This window comes from Corvus hawaiiensis, chromosome 39 (assembly GCF_020740725.1).
Source record: "Corvus hawaiiensis isolate bCorHaw1 chromosome 39, bCorHaw1.pri.cur, whole genome shotgun sequence".
NCBI classification, from domain to species: Eukaryota; Metazoa; Chordata; class Aves; order Passeriformes; family Corvidae; genus Corvus; species Corvus hawaiiensis.
This window is the reverse complement of record NC_063251.1, coordinates 64020-83622: the sequence shown is the minus strand read 5'-3', so window position 1 is coordinate 83622 and position 19603 is coordinate 64020. Positions and strand designations below refer to the sequence as shown.

The window sequence follows — 19603 nt, the reverse complement described above, 5'->3', positions numbered from 1 at the left end:
AAAATGGAGAAGCTCAGGGAACACGAAGTGCAAATCGTGACAAAAAATGTAGGACAAGCTGTAGGAAACGAGAAGGAAAGAAACGCCGAGGAAATGGAAAAAAATCATATAACAAAAAGAAAAGTGTGAGGAAAAGAATGGGGAACACCCGGAAGGAAAAAGCAGAGAAAAATGTGAGGAAAAAATCAGGAAAATCCTGAGAGAAAAAGGCGGGAAAAGACTTCTCATCTTCACCACGCTGGCCCTTTAAGAGGGGGCGGGGCGCTGGTCCCCGCCCCTCTGACGTCACGCTCCAGGCCCCGCCCCCGCGCCGGCCCAGCCCCGCCGGGCCCGGGCGCGGCCGCAGCCCCGGAGCCGCCGCGGAGCCGCCGGGCGGGGACAGCGCCGGCGACGGCCCGGGAGCCCCCGGGCCGAGGGGATGCGGCACCGCGGGACCGGTGAGCGGCAGTGACGGGGCCGTGGGCGCAGGTTTGGGGGGGGTCTCAGCGCTCGGGGAGCAAAATCAGGGGGGTCACAGGGGCGTAGGGGCAGGTTTAAGGGGGCTGTACGGGGTCCTGGGGGGTCCGAGGAGTGTGGAAAGTGGGTTTCAGGGGCTCCCTGGGGCCTAGAGGCAGATTTAGAGGGGTTATAGGGTAGTTTGGGTCTCTTTTGGGGTGCTAGTTTAGGGGGTGTCACAGGGGGTTTGGGGGGGCTCGGGTCCCTGAGAGGCAGGTTTAGGGATGCTGTAGGGGAGTTTAGGGGGTTATAGGGGTGTAGGAATTGGGTTTAGGGGGAACAGAGGGTCATGGGGGCAGGTTTAGGGGGACTATAGGGGAAGTTGAGGAATCTCAGGCGGGTAGGGAGCAGGTACAGGGGTCCCACCGGCGATTTGAGAGGTGAAGAGAGTGAGCTTATGGGGTCACATGGGTGTAGGAGCAGGTTTAGAGAAACCTATAGTGCAGTTTGGGGATGTCTCGGAGTGTAGACGCAGATTTAGGGGTGGTATAGGCAGTTGATGCCGGCATTGGGGTCTCTCAGGGTCATGGGGTCACGGCCCTTGTTTTCCATGGTGGGGGGCCTGAGGCCCGGGGATGGGACCCCCGCATTTTGGGAGGGGGGTCAGTGACAGTCGGGGGCGGGATGGGAGGGTGTCATGTGCTGTTTATGCTGCCCTGGAATCATCTGGGACCGGGGGGGATCCAGGGGGCTTCTCACCCCCGTCTTCCTCTCTCCTTTACCCCAAATCTCACCCTTTGCCCCTACCCCTGACCTTTGACCCTGCCAAAGTGCCACCTGTGCTTTTGGGGTGCTAGGGAGGGTCGCGGGGGGCTCTTTCATCACCACCTCACCCGGCACCACCCCGGGTTATTTTTAGGGCTCTCCTTGGGCCGGGATTGAGGGAGGGACACAGATCCAGGCCCCCCCCCCCCCTTCCCTCCCTGCAACCCCGGCTGGGGCGTTGTTGGGCGTAGGCGTGGGCGGGGGTCCCACACACCTCGCAGAGGGGTCCCGGCAGGTGACGTTGCCATGTCGCGACAGGGTGACGCTGTCACGGGCATGGCGGGTGCCTCGGTGAAGGTGGCGGTCAGAGTCCGGCCCTTCAGCGCGCGGGAGAGCAGCCGCCAGGCCAAGTGCGTTATCCAGATGCAAGGAAACACCACCTGTGAGTGGGGGTCACGTTGGAGGGGGGGTCTCGAGAGGGAACACCCCAGGGGTGGGGGATTGCGGTGTGGGACCCCCCCCCCCCCCCACCGTCCTTGTCCCATGCTGGCCTCGGGCCCGGAGGACCAGCTGCCGCTGGGCTAAAAATAGCAACAGAGAGGTTTCTGGGGGGCGTGACGGTGCTGTGGGGGTTGAGGGTGACGTGGGGAGGGGGGGTCACCCCAACCCCACTGTCACCTCCCCACCCCAGGCATCACCAACCCCAAGCTCCCCAAAGACGCCACCAAACACTTCACCTTCGACTACTCGTACTGGTCCCACACCTCGGTGAGTGCCGGGGCGGGCGCGGGGGGACCTGCGGGGGGATCTGGGGGTCCCTCACTCACTCCCTTGCAGGAGGAGGACCCCAACTTCGCCTCGCAGCGCCGGGTGTACCAGGATATCGGGGAGGAGATGCTGGCACACGCCTTTGAGGGCTACAACGTCTGCATCCTGGCCTATGGCCAGACCGGCGCCGGCAAGTCCTACACCATGATGGGGCGGCAGGAGCCGGGGCAGCGCGGGATCATCCCGCAGGTCCGGGGCCTGGGGGGCCTCCCGGGGGGCTTGGGAAGGGCTGGAGCCCCCCGCAGCCCCCAGCTCAACAGCGCTCGCCCGCAGCTCTGCGAGGATCTGTTCACCCGGGTTGCTCAGGAAGGGTCACCTGAACTTTCTTTTTCTGTGGAGGTGAGGGAAATTTGGGAAATTTGGGAGTTTGGGAAGCATCTCCTGAACTCTCCTTCTCCGTGGAGGTGAGGGGGGTTTGGGGGTTCAGAGCGTGACCCCCCGCTTGCAGATCCCCCACCAGGCCATTTGGGTGTTCAGCTCTTGCAGACTCACCCCACCCCCCCCAGCAGTCTGGGGGTTCATCTGCCACCCCTCCCAACATTTTGGGAGCTCCCAGCAGTTTGGGAGTTTCCCCATCACCATTTTGGGGAACAACCCCCAACATCCCCATCAATTTGGGGGTGTGCCCCCGAAGTTGGGCTTTCACTTGCCCCCAGTTTGGGTCTTTCTTCCCCACCGTTTTGTGGGTTCACCCCCTCAACCTCCATGAGTTTTGGGGGCCCTCCTGACCGTGTTGGGGCCCCCAGGTGAGCTACCTGGAGATCTACTGCGAGCGAGTGCGGGACCTGCTGAACCCCAAGAGCCGGGGGGGGCTGCGGGTGCGGGAGCACCCCCTGCTCGGACCCTACGTGCAGGACCTGTCGCGTCTCGCCGTCGCCTCCTTCGCCGACATCGCCGACCTCATGGACAGCGGCAACAAGGCCAGGTGTGGGCACAGAGGGGCACAGGGGCACTCCCAATGCCCCTAATGCCCCCAGGCACCGAGGGTCCCCCCAAACTCCCCCGCAGGACAGTGGCAGCCACAAACATGAACGAGACGAGCAGCCGCTCGCATGCTGTGTTCACCATCGTGTTCAGCCAGCGCCGCCGGGACCCGCTCAGCGACCTCACCACGGAGAAGGTCAGGGGAGCCTCAGAGTCACGCCCGAAATCTCTCCCACTCCAATTTTGGGTCACCCCAACATCCCCCTGAAATGACCCTCTCAAATCTCCTGCGTCCCCCCAAAATTTGCTGTCATCTTCAGCCAGCACAGCTGTGACCTGCTGAGTGATCTCGCTGCAGAGAAGGCCAGGGTGCCCCAAAATCACCCACAGATTCCCCCAAAGTCACCCCTAAATCCCCCTGAGTCACCTCCAAAATTATCACCCAAATCCACTCCTAGAGCCCCCGGAAACCACCCTCAAAATTGCCCCCTCACCCATTGTTCCCCCGAGTTAATCCCTGCTGAATTCCCCCATGCTCCTGAAAATATCCTCAAATTCCCACCAAAACCTCCTCCAAATCCCTCCAAGCCCCTCCCAAACATCGCCAGATTTCCCCCACATCCGTCCCAAACACCCCCCACAATTCTCTCCACTCCCTCAAATCACCCCCACAAGCCCCCCAAAGTGCCCCCCAAGTCCCCTCACTCCCCCATTTCCCCCCTACATTCCCTCCTAGATCCCCCCAAATCCCCCTGCCCCCCCCAGGTGAGCCGCATCAGCCTGGTGGACTTGGCAGGCAGTGAACGCGCCGATGCCTCGGGGACCAAGGGCATCCGCCTCAAGGTGAGCGGTGACCCCCCTGCACCCCCCAAAAAGAGGGGGTGACTTCCCCCAAAGCCCTTCTGAGCCTTGCTTCCTCTCCTCCCCCTCCCCAGGAAGGCGCCAACATCAACAAGTCTCTGACCACTCTGGGAAAGGTCATCTCTGCCCTGGCCGAGGTGGTGAGTCTGGGGGCCCTGGGGGGCTGTCGCCCCAATCCCTGTGGCCTCCCACCCTCAGGGGTCCTCTCCTTTTTTGGGGAGCCCTCACGACCGGCCCGTTCCCTCTTCCCTGCTCCCAAACAGACCAGCAAGAAGAAGAAGCCGGATTTCATCCCGTACCGGGACTCGGTGCTGACGTGGCTGCTGAAGGAGAACTTGGGTGGGTTTGGGGAGGAGTGGGGGAGAGTGAGGAGATTTTTGTGGGTTCCCAGGCCCCCCTAACCCCGTCCCCGCAGGCGGGAACTCGCGCACGGCCATGATTGCGGCGCTGAGCCCGGCCGACAGCAACTACGAGGAGACGCTGAGCACGCTGCGGTGAGGAAGGGGGCTTTGGCGGGCCCTCGGTGGGTTTTGGGGTGTGGGGAGGGGGGTCCCAGCCCTGATCCTGCCCCTTTTCTCCCCCTAACCCCCAGCTATGCCGACCGCACGAAGCAGATCCGGTGCCACGCCGTGATCAACGAGGACCCGAATGCGCGGCTGATCCGGGAGCTGCGGGAGGAGGTGACGCGGCTGCGGGAGCTGCTCAGCGCCCAGGGTGAGGGGCTGGGCGGGATTTGGGGGGCTGTGAGGGGATTTTGTGGGCCGTGAGGGGATCTGGGGGGCTGTGAGAGGATTTAGGAGTTTCGAGAAGCTGCGGGAGGAGGTGACGCGGCTGCGGGAGCTGCTCAGCGCCCAGGGTGAGGGGCTGGGTGGGGTTTGGGGTGTGAGGATGGAGTTAAAGGGGTTTGTAGGGTCTGGGGGGTCAGATTAGAGGGTTTTGGAGGAGGAACGGATTTGGGGTGTTGTTTACAGAGGGGTTTTGGGGGGAGAGGAGATTTGGGAGCAGAGCCAAGGTGGGGTTTGTGGCACGGGGGGTTTAGGGGACAGTGTGGGGGGCACAGCTGGGGTGCCAGAGGGACAGTTAGGGTTTGATATGGGGGTGCAGGAGGCAACACTGCCCCACACTGAGCCCCCATCTCCCCCCAGGTCTCCCTGACACCACCCTCTCTGCCCCCCCGGCCACGACACCCCCCACCCTCAACGGGGGTCCGGGGCTGGAGCCCCCTCTGGGCCCCACTGAGGCCATGGAGCGACTGCAGGTGACCCCAAAACACCCCCCAGCCCCTCCCCTGACCCACAGGAACCCAGGGAGTCTGTGACCCCCCCTCCCTCAAACTGTGGGGTACCCCCCAAAATTGTTGCTCCTCGCAGAGACGGAGAAAATCATCGCAGAGCTCAACGAGACGTGGGAGGAGAAGCTGCGCCGGACGGAAGCCCTGAGGCTGGAGCGGTGAGGGGCGCCCCAAACCCCCACCACAACCCCCAAAACACTCCCCAACCCCCCCAAATAACCTGAACCCCCCCACAGCCCCACCACGGTCAACCCAAATGCTCCTTATGCACTCCCCATATGCCCCCCCAAACCCCACCCCAACACTTCCTAAACTCCCCCAGACCCCCTCCAAAGTCCTCTGGGCCCCCCCACACCCTCTCGGGCCCCCCCCAAATTCCCTGTGCCCCCCAGGGAAGCACTGCTGGCCGAGATGGGGGTGGCTCTGCGGGAGGACGGCGGCACTGTTGGCGTGTTCTCCCCTAAAAAGGCAAGTCAGAGGGGGCTGGGGGGGCCCCACCACGAGGGACCCCCCCACCCTGACTCTGTTTTTATTTTTGTGTCCCCCTCCCCCAAAGACCCCGCACTTGGTGAACCTCAACGAGGACCCGCTGATGTCTGAGTGCCTTCTCTACCACATCAAGGACGGTGTGACCAGGTAAGGGGGGGGCTGTGGCACCCCCAAAACTCCTCAGGCTCCCCCTCAGGTCTCTTGGGCTCCCCCAATCTGCCCCGTGCCCCCCTCTTCCAGGGTGGGCCAGGTGGATGTGGACATCAAGCTGTCGGGGCCATTTATCCGGGAGCAGCATTGCCTCTTCCGCAGCCGCCCCGACCCCTCGGGGGAAGGTATGGGATTCAGGGTGGGGGGCACCAGATTTTGGGGCGCCCTCCCCTGCCCTGCCCCCTCTTGGCACACCTTAATTCCTCTTTCTCCCCCCAAACCCCCCCCCAAATGCTGCCACTGGAGCAGGTCACCGCAGCCCCCCCAGGTACCGCTCCCCCCGTGCCGGTGGGAGAGGGAGGGACGTGGTGCTGGGGGGGATTTGGAGCGGTTGGGGATGGGATTTGGGGTTCCCCTGCCTCAGTTGAGCAGGGAGGTGACTCGCCCTCCCCTTGTCCCTTCCTGAAGTTGTGGTGACCCTGGAGCCGTGTGAGGGGGCTGAGACCTACGTCAACGGGAAGCAGGTGACGGAGCCGGTGGTGCTCAAGTCGGGTAGGGACCCCCAACGCCCTCCCAGATCTCTGTGTGTCTCCCCGGAATCCCCCCCCAGATCCCTGTGTCTCTCCCTTGTGCCCTCCCAAAATTCTCTGCGTGCCCCCCAAATTCCCCTCAACCTCCCACAAATCCTGTGTCGGCTCCAAATTTTCCCTCAACCTGTTATGACACTTCCAAACCCCCATTTCCCACCCAAGTCCCCCCAAAACTCCCAGTGACCCTGCCCAAATCTCCCCTTAATCCCCCTGTGACCCCTCCAACCCCTCCCCAACCAGGCCACCGCCTCATTTTGGGGAAGAACCACGCACCCGGAGCAGGCGCGGCGGGAGCGGGAACGGGGGGTGTCCCCGGGCCCCCTCCGGACTGGAACCTGGCACAGCGGGAGCTGCTGGAGCAGCAGGGCATCGACATGCGACTCCAGAGGTGGGGACACCCCCTGGGTACACCTGGGGACAGCCCCCGGGGATGGCTGAGGGGGGCTCACCCCGTGTGTGTCCCCCGCCCCAGGCTCCAGGACCTGGAGAACCAACCCCAGCTGGAGAAGGAAGTGATGGAGCAGCCACAGGTGAGGGGGGCGTGTGGATCATTTGGGAATTCTGAGCTCCCCTGGCGGTTCCCTGGGTCACTTTAGTGTCCCCTGAGTGTCCCACGGGTGTCCCATTGGCAGTCCCTGAGTGTCACAGGTGACCCCCAGGTGCTCTGGATGTAGTTGGGTGGCCCCTGGGTGTCACAGTTGTGCTCTAGGTCCTCTTAGTGTCCCATGAATGTGCTGAGTGTCCCTTGGGGGTCTTCTGGCTATCCCTTGGGGGTCTCTTAGGTGTCCCTCGGGCTCCCCTGGCTGCCCGAGCTCCACGCTGGGCAGCGCCCACATCCCTCAACATTGTCTCCCACGTCCCCCCACAGCCCCCCGCCACCGACGAGCCCCGGTGCTACGAGGCCGGCTGGCGCCTGATCTCGTCTCTGCGCCAGGCGCTGCCGGCGCCCACCGTGCGCTCGGTGCTGCGCCGGGCCGGGCTCCCGCTGCCGGCACCGGGCAAACGCCGGGAGCCGCTGCGCGTCTACCAGATCCCGCAGCGCCGGCGGGGATCCCCGACCCCGTCCTCCCCGTCGCCGTCCCCTGTGGGTGACCATGGCCGACCTGAAGGCTCAGGCTGTGCGGGAGCTGAGCCTCGAGGTGGCCCTGCGGGAGCCGCGGCCGGCGCGGCGGGAGCTGGAGGCGCTGAGCCTCGCGAAGCTGCAGGAGCTGTGCCGCCGCCACGGCAAGCGGGAGCCCACCGAGCGCGACGGATGGCGCGCCGTGGCCAGGGACGTGTGGGACGCCGTGGGTGGCGGCGAGGAGGAGGAGGGCTGTGGCAGCGGCGAGCAGGTGAGCGAGGTGGAGGGGCTGCGGCTGCACCTGGACAGGCTGGCGGGGATCCTGCGCGAGGTGAAGCGGCAGAACAGCGCCAAGGACGAGCAGATCCGCGCCCTCCGCGACCGCGTGGGGCAGATGGAGCGCGTCATCCCGCTGCCGCTGGTGAGGCACGGTGGCCCCCGTGCACCCCAGAGCCTGACCCACAGCACAGACCCCATGCGGGGTCTGCATGGGGTCTGCCTGCCCACAGCCCAACCCGCGACCTCTCGTAGCACCCCACAACCCCCTAACATAGATCCCGGCTGCCTCACACGGCTCCCTGACACCCCAAATCCACCCCTTCCCACCCCACAACCCCCCCCCCCCCCCCTCTTCCTGCCCCACAGCCTCCCCAGACTCCTCTAAGCCCCCCTCTCGTTCCTCCCCACAGGACGATGGTGACGAGGCTGAGCCGCCTCCCCAAGAACCTTCCCAGGACCCCCCCCGGCCCAGCACGGACGGAGGGTCTCGCCCCCCGTCCCCCCCCCTCAGCGGCGGCGGCGCGGCTGTGCCGGCTCATGGAGCAGGACCCGGCGTTCCGGCGGGGGCGGCTGCGCTGGCTGCGGCAGGAGCAGGCCCGGCTCATGGCGGGGGGCCCGCAGCCCCCCCAGGCCCCCCGCCGGTCCCCCCGCTTCCACCCGGCCCCCCCAGGACTCCAAGCTGCGCTTCCCCTTCAAGAGCAACCCCCAGCACCGCCTGGCCTGGGGGGGCGGAGGGGAGTCCCCCCAAGCCGAAAACAGCCCCCCCCCCGCCGCCCCCTCCCTCGGGGCGTCCCCGCCGAGGATCCCTGGACGGGGGGTCCCCGGCCCCCGCCGTGGGCACGCCCCCCACCCCGTGTCCGCCGCCAGCGCTCGGCTCCCGACCTGAAGGCGCGGGGCCCCATCCCTTAGGGGGTGTGGAATTTTGGGGACACGCCCTCCCCGAAATGGACAATCACGGCCTTTCCCCTCCCGCCCGCCCCCCCCACAATCGGGGGGTCTCCCGGCCGGGGAGGCCCCCAGCTGCTGTCACACTGCCCCCCCCCTCCGCGTGTGTGTGTCTGTGGGAGGGGCCCTCGGTCAGGAGGGCCCCTCTTCTTGCAGGGGAGCTCCTAATTAATGGCGATCCCACTAATTAAAAAGCGCCTCATTTGTGGGCCCCCTCCCCCCATCCTGGTGCCTCCTCTCTGCTGGCCCAGCCCACTCCGGCCTGGCAGCCGCTGGCCGCGCCCCCGGCCACGCCTCTATGGGGGGGCCTGAGGGGCTCCCCCGCCCGCACCTCGCGTTCCGGCCTCTTCCCGTTCGTAGTCGCCACGTGGGCGTGGCGTTTGAGAAACGAATTTGGCGTGGGTGCCCCGCCTCCTTCCCTGGCTCCTCGCCTTTTGGCTGCGGTGGCCGTGGCTCGTGCAAGCACCGCCCCTGACCCGGGCGGCCCCGCCCGTCCCACGCAGGCAGCGCGGGGCTGGGGCGGGGTCGTTCGTCCCGCCCCTTCGGGCGTGTCACCACGGGGTCACGCCCCTCCCCGTTCATCACCGCCCCCACCACCATCCCTTCCCCGTGTCCCCGGTTCCCCCCCCCCCCGCCGCCCCCGTTCCGGCCCCATTCGCCCCGGCCCGGCCGAGCCATGAGCCGCTTCGGGCCGCCGCCGCTGCCGCTGCTGCTGCTCGGGGCGCTGGGGGCTCTCAGCGCTCCCCCGGCCGCGGGGCAGGATCCGGCCCCGAGCCCCCAGCCCAGCGCCCGGTCCAACGCCAGCAGGTAACGGCACCCCCGGGACAGGACGGGACCCCCCGGGACAGGACACGACACGGGACGGGACCTCCCCCAGAACGTGGCACCCCGGGACGGGATCGACACCCCCGGAGACAGGGCTTGGCCCGAGGCGGGACATTCCCAGGACAGGACACCCTCGTCCAGGACCCCCCCTGCGGTCCCGGACACCCCTCTGGACACCGGGACGGACCTTCTTGCTCCTCGGTCCAGAACCCCAACCACGAGCTAGGATCCCCCTTCAGATCCGGGACTGCCCCGAGACTCCCTGGAACCAGGAGCCCCGCACAGCCCGAGACCCCTCTCCGGGGTCTGGGACCCCCCGAGCTCGGGTTTTTCCCCGGTCTGGGCCCCTCCGTGACCCCCTCCCCCCATGTCCCCCCAGGCCGGTGTTCCCGGTGTTCCCGTGCGGGGGGGACCATCGCGGGGAGTCGGGGTTCATCGCCAGCGAGGGCTTCCCCCGGCATTACCCCTCCGGCAGCAACTGCACCTGGACCATCACGGTACGGACCCCCCGGGGCACCCCGAAACCCAGTGACACCCTGCCTGCCTCCCAACCCCCCCCCCGGTCACCATCCAGGGACATCCTAATCTCCCCTCGGGCATCCCAAAACGCCGGGGTTCCCCCTGGGGCTGTCCCAGCTCTTCCCCTCCGTGTGTCCCCAGGTGTCCCCATGTCCCACAGGGGGCTGAAGGACAGGTGGTGACACCGCTCTGTGTCTCCCGTGTGTCCCCCTGATGTGACTTCATGCTGCCCCCCCCAGTAACCCGAGGGCCGAGTGGTCATATCCCAATGTCCCCAGCGCTCCCAATGTCCCCTGATGTCCATCATGGCTCTTCAATGTCCCCATGCCCCTGCTAGGTCCATGAGGACCAGGACCAGGTGGGTGACACCCCAAAGTGTCATCCAAGGGCCAGGCGGGTGTCACCCCAAAGTCCCCATGTCCTCCCCCAATCCCTGAGAACCAGGGTGGTGATGACTCCCCAAAATCCCCATCATCCCCCAGCTGCCCAAGGGCCGGGTGGTGACCCCCTGATGTCCCCTAGGTCCCCGAGGGCCAGGTGGCCACCCTGTCCTTCCGCGTCTTTGACCTGGAGCCGGACCCTCTGTGTCGCTTTGATGCCCTCTCGGTGTTCGGGGGCCACGGCCCCGGGGCACCGCTTTTGGGGCGCTTCTGCGGCACCTTCCGCCCGGGGGCCCTGCGGGCGCCCCAAAACCGGCTCCGGCTGCACATGGAGAGCGACGGTGGCACGGCCGGGAGGGGCTTCCTGGCCTGGTTCAGCGCCGGCAGCCCCCCGACCAATGGTGGGTGAGAGAGGGGCTGGGGGGGAAGACCCCCCCCAAAAATAAACCAAGGGGGAGGGAGCACCGCCGGCGGGGAGCAGGGACAATCCCACGGGGACACCCCCAAAACCACCCGAAGAGATCCCTGGAAATGTGGAGAACTCCAAAACCCTATAGTGACACCCCCAAAATGTTGTGGAGACCCCAAACCCCCGTGGAGACCCCCAAACCCCCATGGAGACCCCCAAAACCGTGTGGGCTGAGAGGCTAAAACACCTCCCAGGAGGTCCTGGGGGTTGTGGAGTGAGGTGGGAAAAGAGGGAGAAGCAGGGGGAAAAACTGTGGAGTTGGGAAAAGTGTGAGGAGAAAACAGTGGGAATGAGGGAAAGGTGTGAATGGAAAAGGAGGGAAAGGTGTGAAAGTGAAAATAGAAGGGAAAACCCTAATGGGAGAAAATGTGAGGGGAAAGAATAAGAGGAAAATGAAGGAAAATTGTGAGGAAGAAATGGAAAAGGGTGGTGAGAAAACGGGGAGAAAGTGTGAGGAGAAACAGGGAAATGGGGGAAAAGTGCAAGGGAAGAAAGGAGGGAAAAGGTGAGGAGAAAAGAAGGGGAAAGTGTGAAGGGAAAAGGAGAAAAACGAGAGGAAAACAAAACAAAACAAAAAAAACGGGGGGGGGGGAACTAAAAAGAAAAATTTTAAAAATGGAGGGAAAAATGAGTGAAAGGAAAGGAAAAGTCTGAGGGAAAAGCCAGAGGGAAAAACGGGGCAAAGTGTCAGGAAAAAATGAGGGCAACGATGGCACAAAATGGAGGGAAAAGCTGAGGGGAAAAGGGGGACAAGGAGCACTGCCGGCAGGGAGCAGGAGACCCCCCACAACCACCCAAACCCCCACGGAGACCCCCAAAACCCCCACAGACACCCCCCAAACCCATATGAAGAACCCCCAAAACCACACGGAACATCCCACCCCCCCCAAATCCACCGTGGAGCCCCCCAAAATCCCTTGAAAAACCCCATAGACACCCCGAAAACCCCCATGGAGACCCCCAAAACCACACCGAGCCCCCCGCAGACCCCTCCCCAATCCAGCCCAACCCTTTTGCAGGGCCCCCCCAGGGACGGCGGCGTTCGGGGGTCTTTAATAAACCCCATTTTTTCGGGGAGTCCTGGCACTATTTTGACGGTGAGTACGACCCCCCCCCCCCCAACCCCCCAAATTTACAAGAACATTCCCGGGGGGGGGTCTTGCACCCCAAATTCCATTTCCTCCCCCAATCCCAGGGTGGTTTTGGCAGAGCGCCCCCCCCCAACTTCCCCCCGATTTTTGGGGGAGTCTCAGGGACAGAGGAGATGCCGGCGGTGCGGGACAGTGGGGGGGGGATTGTCCAGACGTGTCTGTGCCCCCCAAAAATGTGACCCCGCCCTGCCCAACCCCCAGAGCATCAGTTTTGTGGGGGGCGGCTGGAGAAGTCCCAGGGGAGCCTGAACACCCCAAATTGGCCAGAGGAGAATTATCCCCCCGGGATCAGCTGCTCGTGGCACATCGTGGCCCCCCCTGACAAGGTTTGGGGGCTCCTGGGTGGGTCGGGGGGGGGGGAGGGGGGCGTTCAGAGGGGGTTTTGGGGAGGTTTGGGGCAACACCGGGGTCGTTGGGGGGTGTCAGGAGATCTTGAGGCAGTCGGAAGGGATTTGGGGGATGGGTGGGGAGAGGGAGTCAGAAGAGCTTCGCAGGTATCCCGGGGGGGGTTTGGGGGGAGAGGAGGGATTGGGGGGGAGTGTGAGTGAGAAATCTTTTGGCGGGGGTCACAAGGGGGATGTTGGGGATGGTTGAGGAGAGACCAGGATGGTTCGGGGAGGCTCAGGGGAATCTGGGGAGGGGTCTGAAGGGGTTGGGGGGAGCCGGGGGGGTTCAGATGGACCCGGAGGGATCCGGGGCCGGGGGTTTGGGCCTGAATTTGGCGGGGCGGAGTGCAGGTGGTGGAGCTGCGGTTCGGGAAGTTCGACGTGGAGCCCGACCCCCACTGCCGCTACGATTACGTGGCCGTGTTCGAGGGGGGGGCGCGGGACGACGCGCGGCGCCTCGGGCGCTTCTGCGGGGAGGAGACCCCCGGGTGAGCCCCCCCCGAGCTCCCGCAGCCCCCCCCCCAGACCCGGCTGAGCCCCCCCCAACCCTTTGTGAGCCCCCCCAAACTGTCCCGATCCCTCCTAACTCCACCCTGACCCCCCCCCCCCCGAACCACCCTGACAGCAACCTGCTCCCCCCAAGCCCCTCCCGACCACCCCCTAAACCTACCCGGGACTCCCCCAAACCCCTCCCGACCTCTCCCCAATTCCTCCCGTTCCCTCCAAACCCTTCCTGACCCCTCCGATTACCGCCCCCTCCCCAGGACCCCTCCGAGCCTCATCCTGACCTTCCAAACCCTTCCTGACCCCCCCGCAAACCCCACCCTGGACCCCCCCAGCCCCTTTCGTGTTCCCCTCAAAGCCTCCCCTGACCCCCGTGTCCCCCCAGCCCCATCCTGTCCAGCTCCCCGGAGCTGCTGGTCCAGTTCGTGTCGGACTTGAGCGTCACCGCCGACGGCTTCTCGGCCACCTACATCCTGCGGGACCGGGGCAGCGCCCCCGAGACCCCCCCCCCGAAACCCCGGGGGGGCGGGAAGGGGAAACCCCCCCCCCAGTCCCAAAGCGGGGCCCCCCACGACCCCCCCCCGCAGGGACCCCCTGCCCCCAGCGCTGCCGCCGCGCCGGGACCCTCCAGAGCAATTTCTGCAGCAGCGATTTCGGTGAGAAAATGGGGTCGGGGAGAGGCAGGGGAGGTTGGGCCCCCCCCAAACCCCCAACCACGGGGGGCGTCCGAGGTTTTGGGGTGCCTGACCCCCCCCTTCCTGTGCCTCCAGTGCTGACGGGGACGGTGAAATCGGTTGTCGCGGGGGTCCCCCCAGGAGCCGGGCTGGGCCGTGGTGTCCGTCCTCAGCCTCTACAAGTCGGGGGGCCTGGGGGTCCCCCAGCCAACCAAGGGGGACCACGCTGCAGCTGCAGCTGCCCTGTCACCTCTGTCCCGCGCTCAAGAAAGGTGGGTGCGCCCGGGGGGGGCCTGCAAGGGTCTCTGTGGCCCTCCAGGTTCTGACACCCCCCTCCCCAAATCTCTTCCAGGCTCCAGCTATGTCCTGATGGGGCGGCTGGGGGGGGACGGGGGAGCCCTGCTGCCCCCCGACGCCTTCGTCGTGCCCTACCGCCCGCAGCAGCAGCAGGTTCTGGGGAACCTCAGCAAGAAGCCGTGTCGGGGGACCCCCTGAGACCCCCCGGAGCCCCCCCCGGGGCCCCTCCGGAGCCCCCCGAGTTGGGGGGACGCCCCCCGCACATATGCAAATAAAGGGTGCAGCGCTGGAGCATGTGAGTGAAGGTGCTGGGGGGACCCCGCCCTTGCTCCGCACTCAAGGGGGGCACAGACTGGACCCCCCAACATGGGGAAGGCCGCCGGGGGGGACTCCCCGTGAGGTCCCCTTTAAATGGTGCGGCTCCTTTATGAGGGGCGGGGGGGCGGGGTTTCGGGGGAAGGGGCCAAGAGAGGGGCGTGGCCAGTTGGGGGGCGTGGCTCCCAATAACACCGGGGGCGGTGCTTACCTCTGTTCTGCCTCTGATTGGCTTCCTTGCTCCTTCCGTGCTTGTCAATCATTGCTCTCACTCCTGATTGGTGGAGCCGCCCCGCCCCGCCCGGTCCCCAGGCTCTCCTAATTCCGCCTTTGCCTCAAGACGATTGGTTGCTTTGCACATCAATCTGGGGCCTCCTCGAATCCGATTGGCTGCTGCCACCAAAAATTGTCGGGGCCGTTGCCAAGCAACGGGCTCCGCCTTCTCGCTCGCCGTTGGTGAAGTGTGCCTTAGCTGTGATTGGCTGCAGTTGGGCACCACACCCACCGCGGCTTGATGACGATTGGTCAACTTACCTATCAATCAAAGAGCGAACTTCCGCATCTCTCCCGACGAAGCCCCCCACTCGCCCTCTCCGATTCGCCGCCGTCCCGCGCGCCCCTTGTTCTGATTGGCTGCCGCTCTGACCCCGCCCCTGTGGCGGGGTCCGGAAGTGTCCGGGGCTCAGTCGGGCAGCGGCGGCCGCGGCGAGCGGAGCTCCGGGGCCGCCATGGCCGCGGGGGGCGGTGGGGGCTGTCACGGCTGAGTTGCCGCCGCCGCCGCTGGGCCGCCTGCCCGGAGGAGCCGGCACTGAACGCGCCCTGGAAGAAGCAGAGGCCTGCGGCACCCTCAGCCTGGCCGGCCGGCGGCCTGCGCGCCTTCCCGGCGGCGGCGGCGCGGCGCTGGGACCTCAGCGACACCACACAAGCCGGTGAGGCCGCGGACCGGGGGCAGGACCCCCGACCCTTCTCCACACCCCGGGGTCACTCGGGATGTTTCCCCCCGCCCAGGGGAGGCTGCGGGTGCCCCGCCTCTTTCGGCGCCTCCCGGAGCCCGAGGCCTGCGGGAGGTGCCGGAGGCGGGTGAGGAGGCGCCGGGACGGGACGAGCCGGAGCGCCTGGTCCGAGCGGTCCGGCGGCCTCAGTTTCCCCCTCGCTGCTGGGCGGGTCTGAGTCCACGGACGGGGCGGTTGGGGGGGCATCAGCACCCCTGTCCCCGGGGATCTGCGTCCCCTGTTCTTATCCCTGAAGATCTCTTGTCCCCATCGTCCCTCTCCCTCCCTGAGGATCCCCCGTCCCGTCCCTGTGGGTCCCCGTCCCTGTCCCGCATGTCCCCCCGTGTCCCCCTCGTCCCTCCAGACCTGTCCCGGAACCGTTTCGGGGAGGTGCCCGAGGCCGCTTGTCGCCTGGTCTCGCTGGAGGGGCTCAGCCTGTACCACAACTGCCTGCGCAGCGTCCCCCCCGGCCATAGCCAACCTCCAGGCCCTGGCGCACCTGGACCTCAGGTACGGCCCAGCCCCGAGAGGGCGATTTGGGGGGGTCCAGCAGCGCCCCGTGACCCCGCTGTGCCCCCCGCAGCCGCAACCAGCTGAGCTCTCTGCCCGCCTGCCTCTGCCTCCTGCCCCTGCGCGTCCTCAACGCCAGCAACAACCGCCTGGCCCAGCTGCCCCCGAACCTCGGCGCCCTGCGCACGCTGCGGCAGCTGGTGAGCGCCGGGGCACGGGGGTCGAGCCCCGCGGGGGTCGGGTTGTGTTGGGACCCCCCCTGACCCCCGCTTTGCCCCGCAGGACGTCGGCTGTAACCGGCTGCGGGCGCTGCCGCCGGGGCTGGGGCAGCTGCGGGCGCTGCGGGACCTCAACGTGCGGCGGAACCAGCTCTCGGCTCTGCCCGAGGGTAGGTGAGGGACTCGGGGCGGGTCCCGCTGCTTTGGGAGGGTCCTGTTGATCCCTCGCGTGTCCGTATCCTCCCCTCAGAGCTCTCGGAGTTACCCCTGGTCCGGCTGGATTTCTCCTGCAACCGGGTGGTTGCGATCCCGCGCTGCTTCCGGCGGCTCCGGCACCTCCAAATGCTGCTGGCGGACAGCAACCCTCTCCAGTTCCCCCCCGCCCACGTGAGTGGGGCCCCGGGGGATCCCTCGACCCCCCAAAAGCTCCTCCTGACACCCCTGTGCCCCCCCAGATCTGCCTGAAGGGCAAAGTCCACATTTTCAAGTACCTGGAAACCGAGGCTGCCGCCCACCCCCCCCCAGCATGGTAAAGGAGGGGCGCAAAGAGGGGGGACCCCCACTGTCCCCTCCAGGGGGGTTTTTGGGGTCTCTCAGCCCTGTTTGCCCTCTGCAGTCCCCCGGACGAGCCGTGTCCCCTCTGGCCACGGGGGGGGCTGGACTCTGGCTTCCACAGCGTCGACAGCGGGCAGCAAGCGCTGGTCAGGGAACGAGGTGGGATTTGGGGGCATTTTGGGGGGCAGAGGGGAAATTTGGTGTGTTCCTCAACTGACTCCCCCACCCTGCACCCCCCTTGGCACCATTTCAGTCCACGGATGAGTCCTCGGAGCTGTCCCGGCAGCACAGGGAGATGCGCAGTGGGGCAGGTGAGGGGGGTGGAACCCCCAAAACCCCCCCCGGGACCTCCTGTCACCTTCTGGGGACCCCCCCTGTCACACCCCTTGTCCCCACAGCTGGTGACAGTGACCCGGAGCAGCTTGAGGAGGAGCCCACGCCTGAGGTGACATAACCCCCCCAACCCTCCCTGAACCCCCCCCTCAAGTTTTGGGGTTCCCCTCCAAATCCTGGGCCCCCCTTTGTCCCCCAGGAGCAGCAGAGCCAGACCCCAAGAGGTGACACCCCCGAGGATATCAGGTGAGGGGCTTGGGGAGGTTTGGCAGGTTCAGGGAGAGTTTGGGGGCTCAGGGAAGATTTTGGGGGGTTTTGACTCCCCCTCTCCCTAGAGGGGTCCCCACTTCCCGGAGACGCCCCAAGAACCTGGAGGTGTGGAGAGAGAGGGAGAGGAAGAGGAGTCGGGACAGGTACTGGGGGTTTTGAGGTTGGGAACTGGGGACAGGGATTAGGAATTGGGGGCTGGGATGGTGGATTTGGGGCTGGAAATCAGGGATGGGACTGGGGGACGGGTGGGGATGGAGGGGGCAGACTGGGACAGGGACTGGGGGTGGGTTTGGGACGTTGGGAATGGGATCAGGGGACAAGGGCCAGGCACTGTCCTGCTCTCACTCCCCACAGGAGCCCCACCCAGAGACCCCCCTGGACGACGACGATGCCGGTGAGGACCTCGTTAGGCTCAGTCCTAATTAACACGGGTCTCAGTTACCCCTTCCTCCAGGCTCAGCCCTAATTAACAGGAGTCTTAATTACTCCTCCACTTCCCCCAGGACCCCGACAGAGCCCCTGGCCCCCCCTCCACCCCCCCAAAACCCAGCGCCTGCCTTGGCCCCACCTCCTCCTCCTCCTGCAGTGCCCCCAAACCAGGTAGGACACGCCCCCCCCCCCCCCTTGTACCCTCCCCCCAGTGCCCCCCCAGGGCGTGACCCCCCCAAATCTCCCCCGCAGCCCCCCCGGACCCCAACCAGCGGGAGTTGATCGCTGAGATGCGCCAGGTAATGACCCTCCCTCCCCTCCCCGTTTATTTTGGGGGGGTTTTGGGGGTCTGCTCCCCCCTCACATGTTTTTGGGGGGTCCCTGCTGTGACCCCATCCCCACAGAGCCTCGAGGCGCTGCTGCAGCTGCGGCTCCCGGATGAGTTGGGGGACTCGGAGCTGCTTGGCCGTGTGGCCGCCCGGCTGCGCCCCTGGGCTGTGAGTGGGACCCCCAAAGCCCCCCCCCCGAAACCCCAAAACACTCCCTAAATCCCAAAACCCCCCCACATCTGCCCGAAACACCTCCCTGAAATCTCCACAACGCCAAAACATCCCCCCCAACCCCAAAACATGCCCCTGAACCCTGAAAACACCCCCCGACTCCCCTAAAACCTCCCAGCCACCCCCCACTCTGCACAAAATCCTTCAGAACTCTTCAAGACCCCCCTAGCCCTCCTCAGACCCCCCTAGAGCCCCCAAATCCCCCTGAACCCCAACCTCTCCCCTGACTCCTCTCATTACCCCAAAACCCTTTTTTATGTCTCTGGCACCTGCGTAAGCCCAACAAACACCCCCCAAGCCCTCCATGCCCCTTTTTTTTTTAAATTTACCCCCCAAACCCTCCCTGACCCCCCCTTTTTTCCCCCCCAGAGCCCCCCCAGCACCCGCCGGACGCCGCAGCCCTTCCCCTGCCGGCGCTCGGGGGTCCCCGAGGTACCGTTTTGGTGAGGGGGAGGTTGATTCGGGGGGGTCCTGCGCCCCTCCCACAGCTGACATGGGGTTCCCCCCCCAGGTGAAGCCCCCCCGTCCCCGGCGCACCCCCCCTGGGCTGCTCTTCGCGCTCTTCTACGGCCTCCTCATGGCGCTGCTCGTCGCCGCCCACCGCGCGCTCTTTGGCTGCTGAGGGACCCCCAAACCCGGGGGAGCCCCCCCAAAACCTCGGGGGAGCCCCCAAACCCCCCGGGGGGGGTCCCGCCTCTGCACCTTTCCCTCCCCCCTCTCCCCTTTTCTTGTGCCTTAACGCTGGGAAACTGAGGCAGGGAAGGGGGAGGGGCTGAACCCCTTTTGCCCCCCTGGGGGTGTGATGTTAATTATTCACATTATAATTAATTATAATGAGTTATGAGTTTTAGTATTATTATTATGAGTTGTTACTATTATAATGAGCTATTATAATGAGTTATTATAATGAGTTGTCATACAAGACTGTGAGCATAATAAGTTAATAATTATAGTTAATTGTAACTTAATTATAATGGAAAGATGTTAAAATACAGATGACCAAAATTTATTGTAATTAATTATTATTAAAATTATTATATTTAACTATTATATCGTTGTTATTATAATTAATATATCGTTGTTATTATAATTAATTATAATCATTATTTTGTGTCCTAAGTATGGATATCTCCCCCAAACTTATACTTGGTACATCCCCGTCTCTGTGTGATGACTGGGGGGGTCACCGGGTGGGACCAAAACCTGGGGGGGTGTCACTAGTTTTTTTTGGGGGGGGGGGAGGTGGTTTCAGTCCTGTCCGTCTCCTGCCTGCCACTGCTGAGCTTTTTGTCCGTTTTTGTCTTTTCTGCGCCCAAAAGGGGATGCTCCCCCTCCAGCTACGCTGTGTCACCCCCCATTAACCCCCTCCCCAAATTAACCCCCACTAATTCCCCCCTTCCCCCAGCAGGTCCTGGAGGAGCTGAGCCCGGCCCGAGCCCCGCGGGGGGGGTTGGGGGTGTCGTCCCCCCCCCGAGACCACCCTTAATTACCCCCTCCCCCCCCCGCCGGAGCCTCAGCGAAGCCCCGCCCCCAGCGCAGCCTCGGCGCCATCTTTGTTGAGGGCAGGCGGTGCCCTCAGCGGTGAGGCGGCGGCCGCCA

General features: G+C 65.2%; 3 protein-coding genes across 3 annotated transcripts in view; all 3 read left to right on the top strand.

The window, feature by feature from the left end:
* KIF1C (kinesin family member 1C) overlaps window positions 1-8648 on the top strand; it is a 30344-nt gene extending 21696 nt beyond the window's left edge. The window contains 26 exon segments of the mRNA XM_048290393.1: window positions 1519-1642; window positions 1892-1968; window positions 2038-2217; window positions 2302-2367; window positions 2775-2953; window positions 3037-3148; window positions 3718-3795; window positions 3888-3953; window positions 4077-4152; window positions 4229-4307; window positions 4406-4527; window positions 4959-5071; window positions 5183-5262; window positions 5497-5572; window positions 5661-5740; window positions 5834-5928; window positions 6212-6295; window positions 6574-6601; window positions 6603-6634; window positions 6637-6721; window positions 6806-6863; window positions 7202-7380; window positions 7382-7814; window positions 8083-8184; window positions 8186-8314; window positions 8316-8648. Of these exon segments, the coding sequence (XP_048146350.1) occupies window positions 1519-1642; window positions 1892-1968; window positions 2038-2217; window positions 2302-2367; window positions 2775-2953; window positions 3037-3148; window positions 3718-3795; window positions 3888-3953; window positions 4077-4152; window positions 4229-4307; window positions 4406-4527; window positions 4959-5071; window positions 5183-5262; window positions 5497-5572; window positions 5661-5740; window positions 5834-5928; window positions 6212-6295; window positions 6574-6601; window positions 6603-6634; window positions 6637-6721; window positions 6806-6863; window positions 7202-7380; window positions 7382-7814; window positions 8083-8184; window positions 8186-8314; window positions 8316-8558 (2976 nt within the window). The 3' untranslated portion in view covers window positions 8559-8648.
* Window positions 8649-9260: 612 nt separating this feature from the next.
* On the top strand, window positions 9261-14113 carry PCOLCE (procollagen C-endopeptidase enhancer). The gene is given in 11 exon segments (XM_048290394.1): window positions 9261-9424; window positions 9822-9939; window positions 10484-10742; window positions 12163-12287; window positions 12699-12835; window positions 13237-13442; window positions 13445-13507; window positions 13622-13676; window positions 13678-13735; window positions 13737-13797; window positions 13878-14113. Coding segments are annotated over 11 exon segments (1356 nt in total). The 5' UTR covers window positions 9261-9293; the 3' UTR covers window positions 14021-14113.
* A 675-nt stretch (window positions 14114-14788) lies between these two features.
* LRCH4 (leucine rich repeats and calponin homology domain containing 4) lies at window positions 14789-19054 on the top strand (the record flags this gene model as incomplete). The annotated part of the gene is given in 20 exon segments (XM_048290381.1): window positions 14789-15004; window positions 15006-15066; window positions 15494-15591; window positions 15593-15639; window positions 15713-15839; window positions 15922-16027; window positions 16108-16244; window positions 16313-16386; window positions 16474-16543; window positions 16545-16571; window positions 16666-16723; window positions 16811-16857; window positions 16945-16991; window positions 17081-17158; window positions 17370-17409; window positions 17519-17615; window positions 17697-17743; window positions 17849-17941; window positions 18374-18436; window positions 18516-19054. Coding segments are annotated over 20 exon segments (1644 nt in total), but the record flags the coding sequence as incomplete, so codon positions are not given.
* Between the last annotated feature and the right edge of the window lie 549 nt (window positions 19055-19603).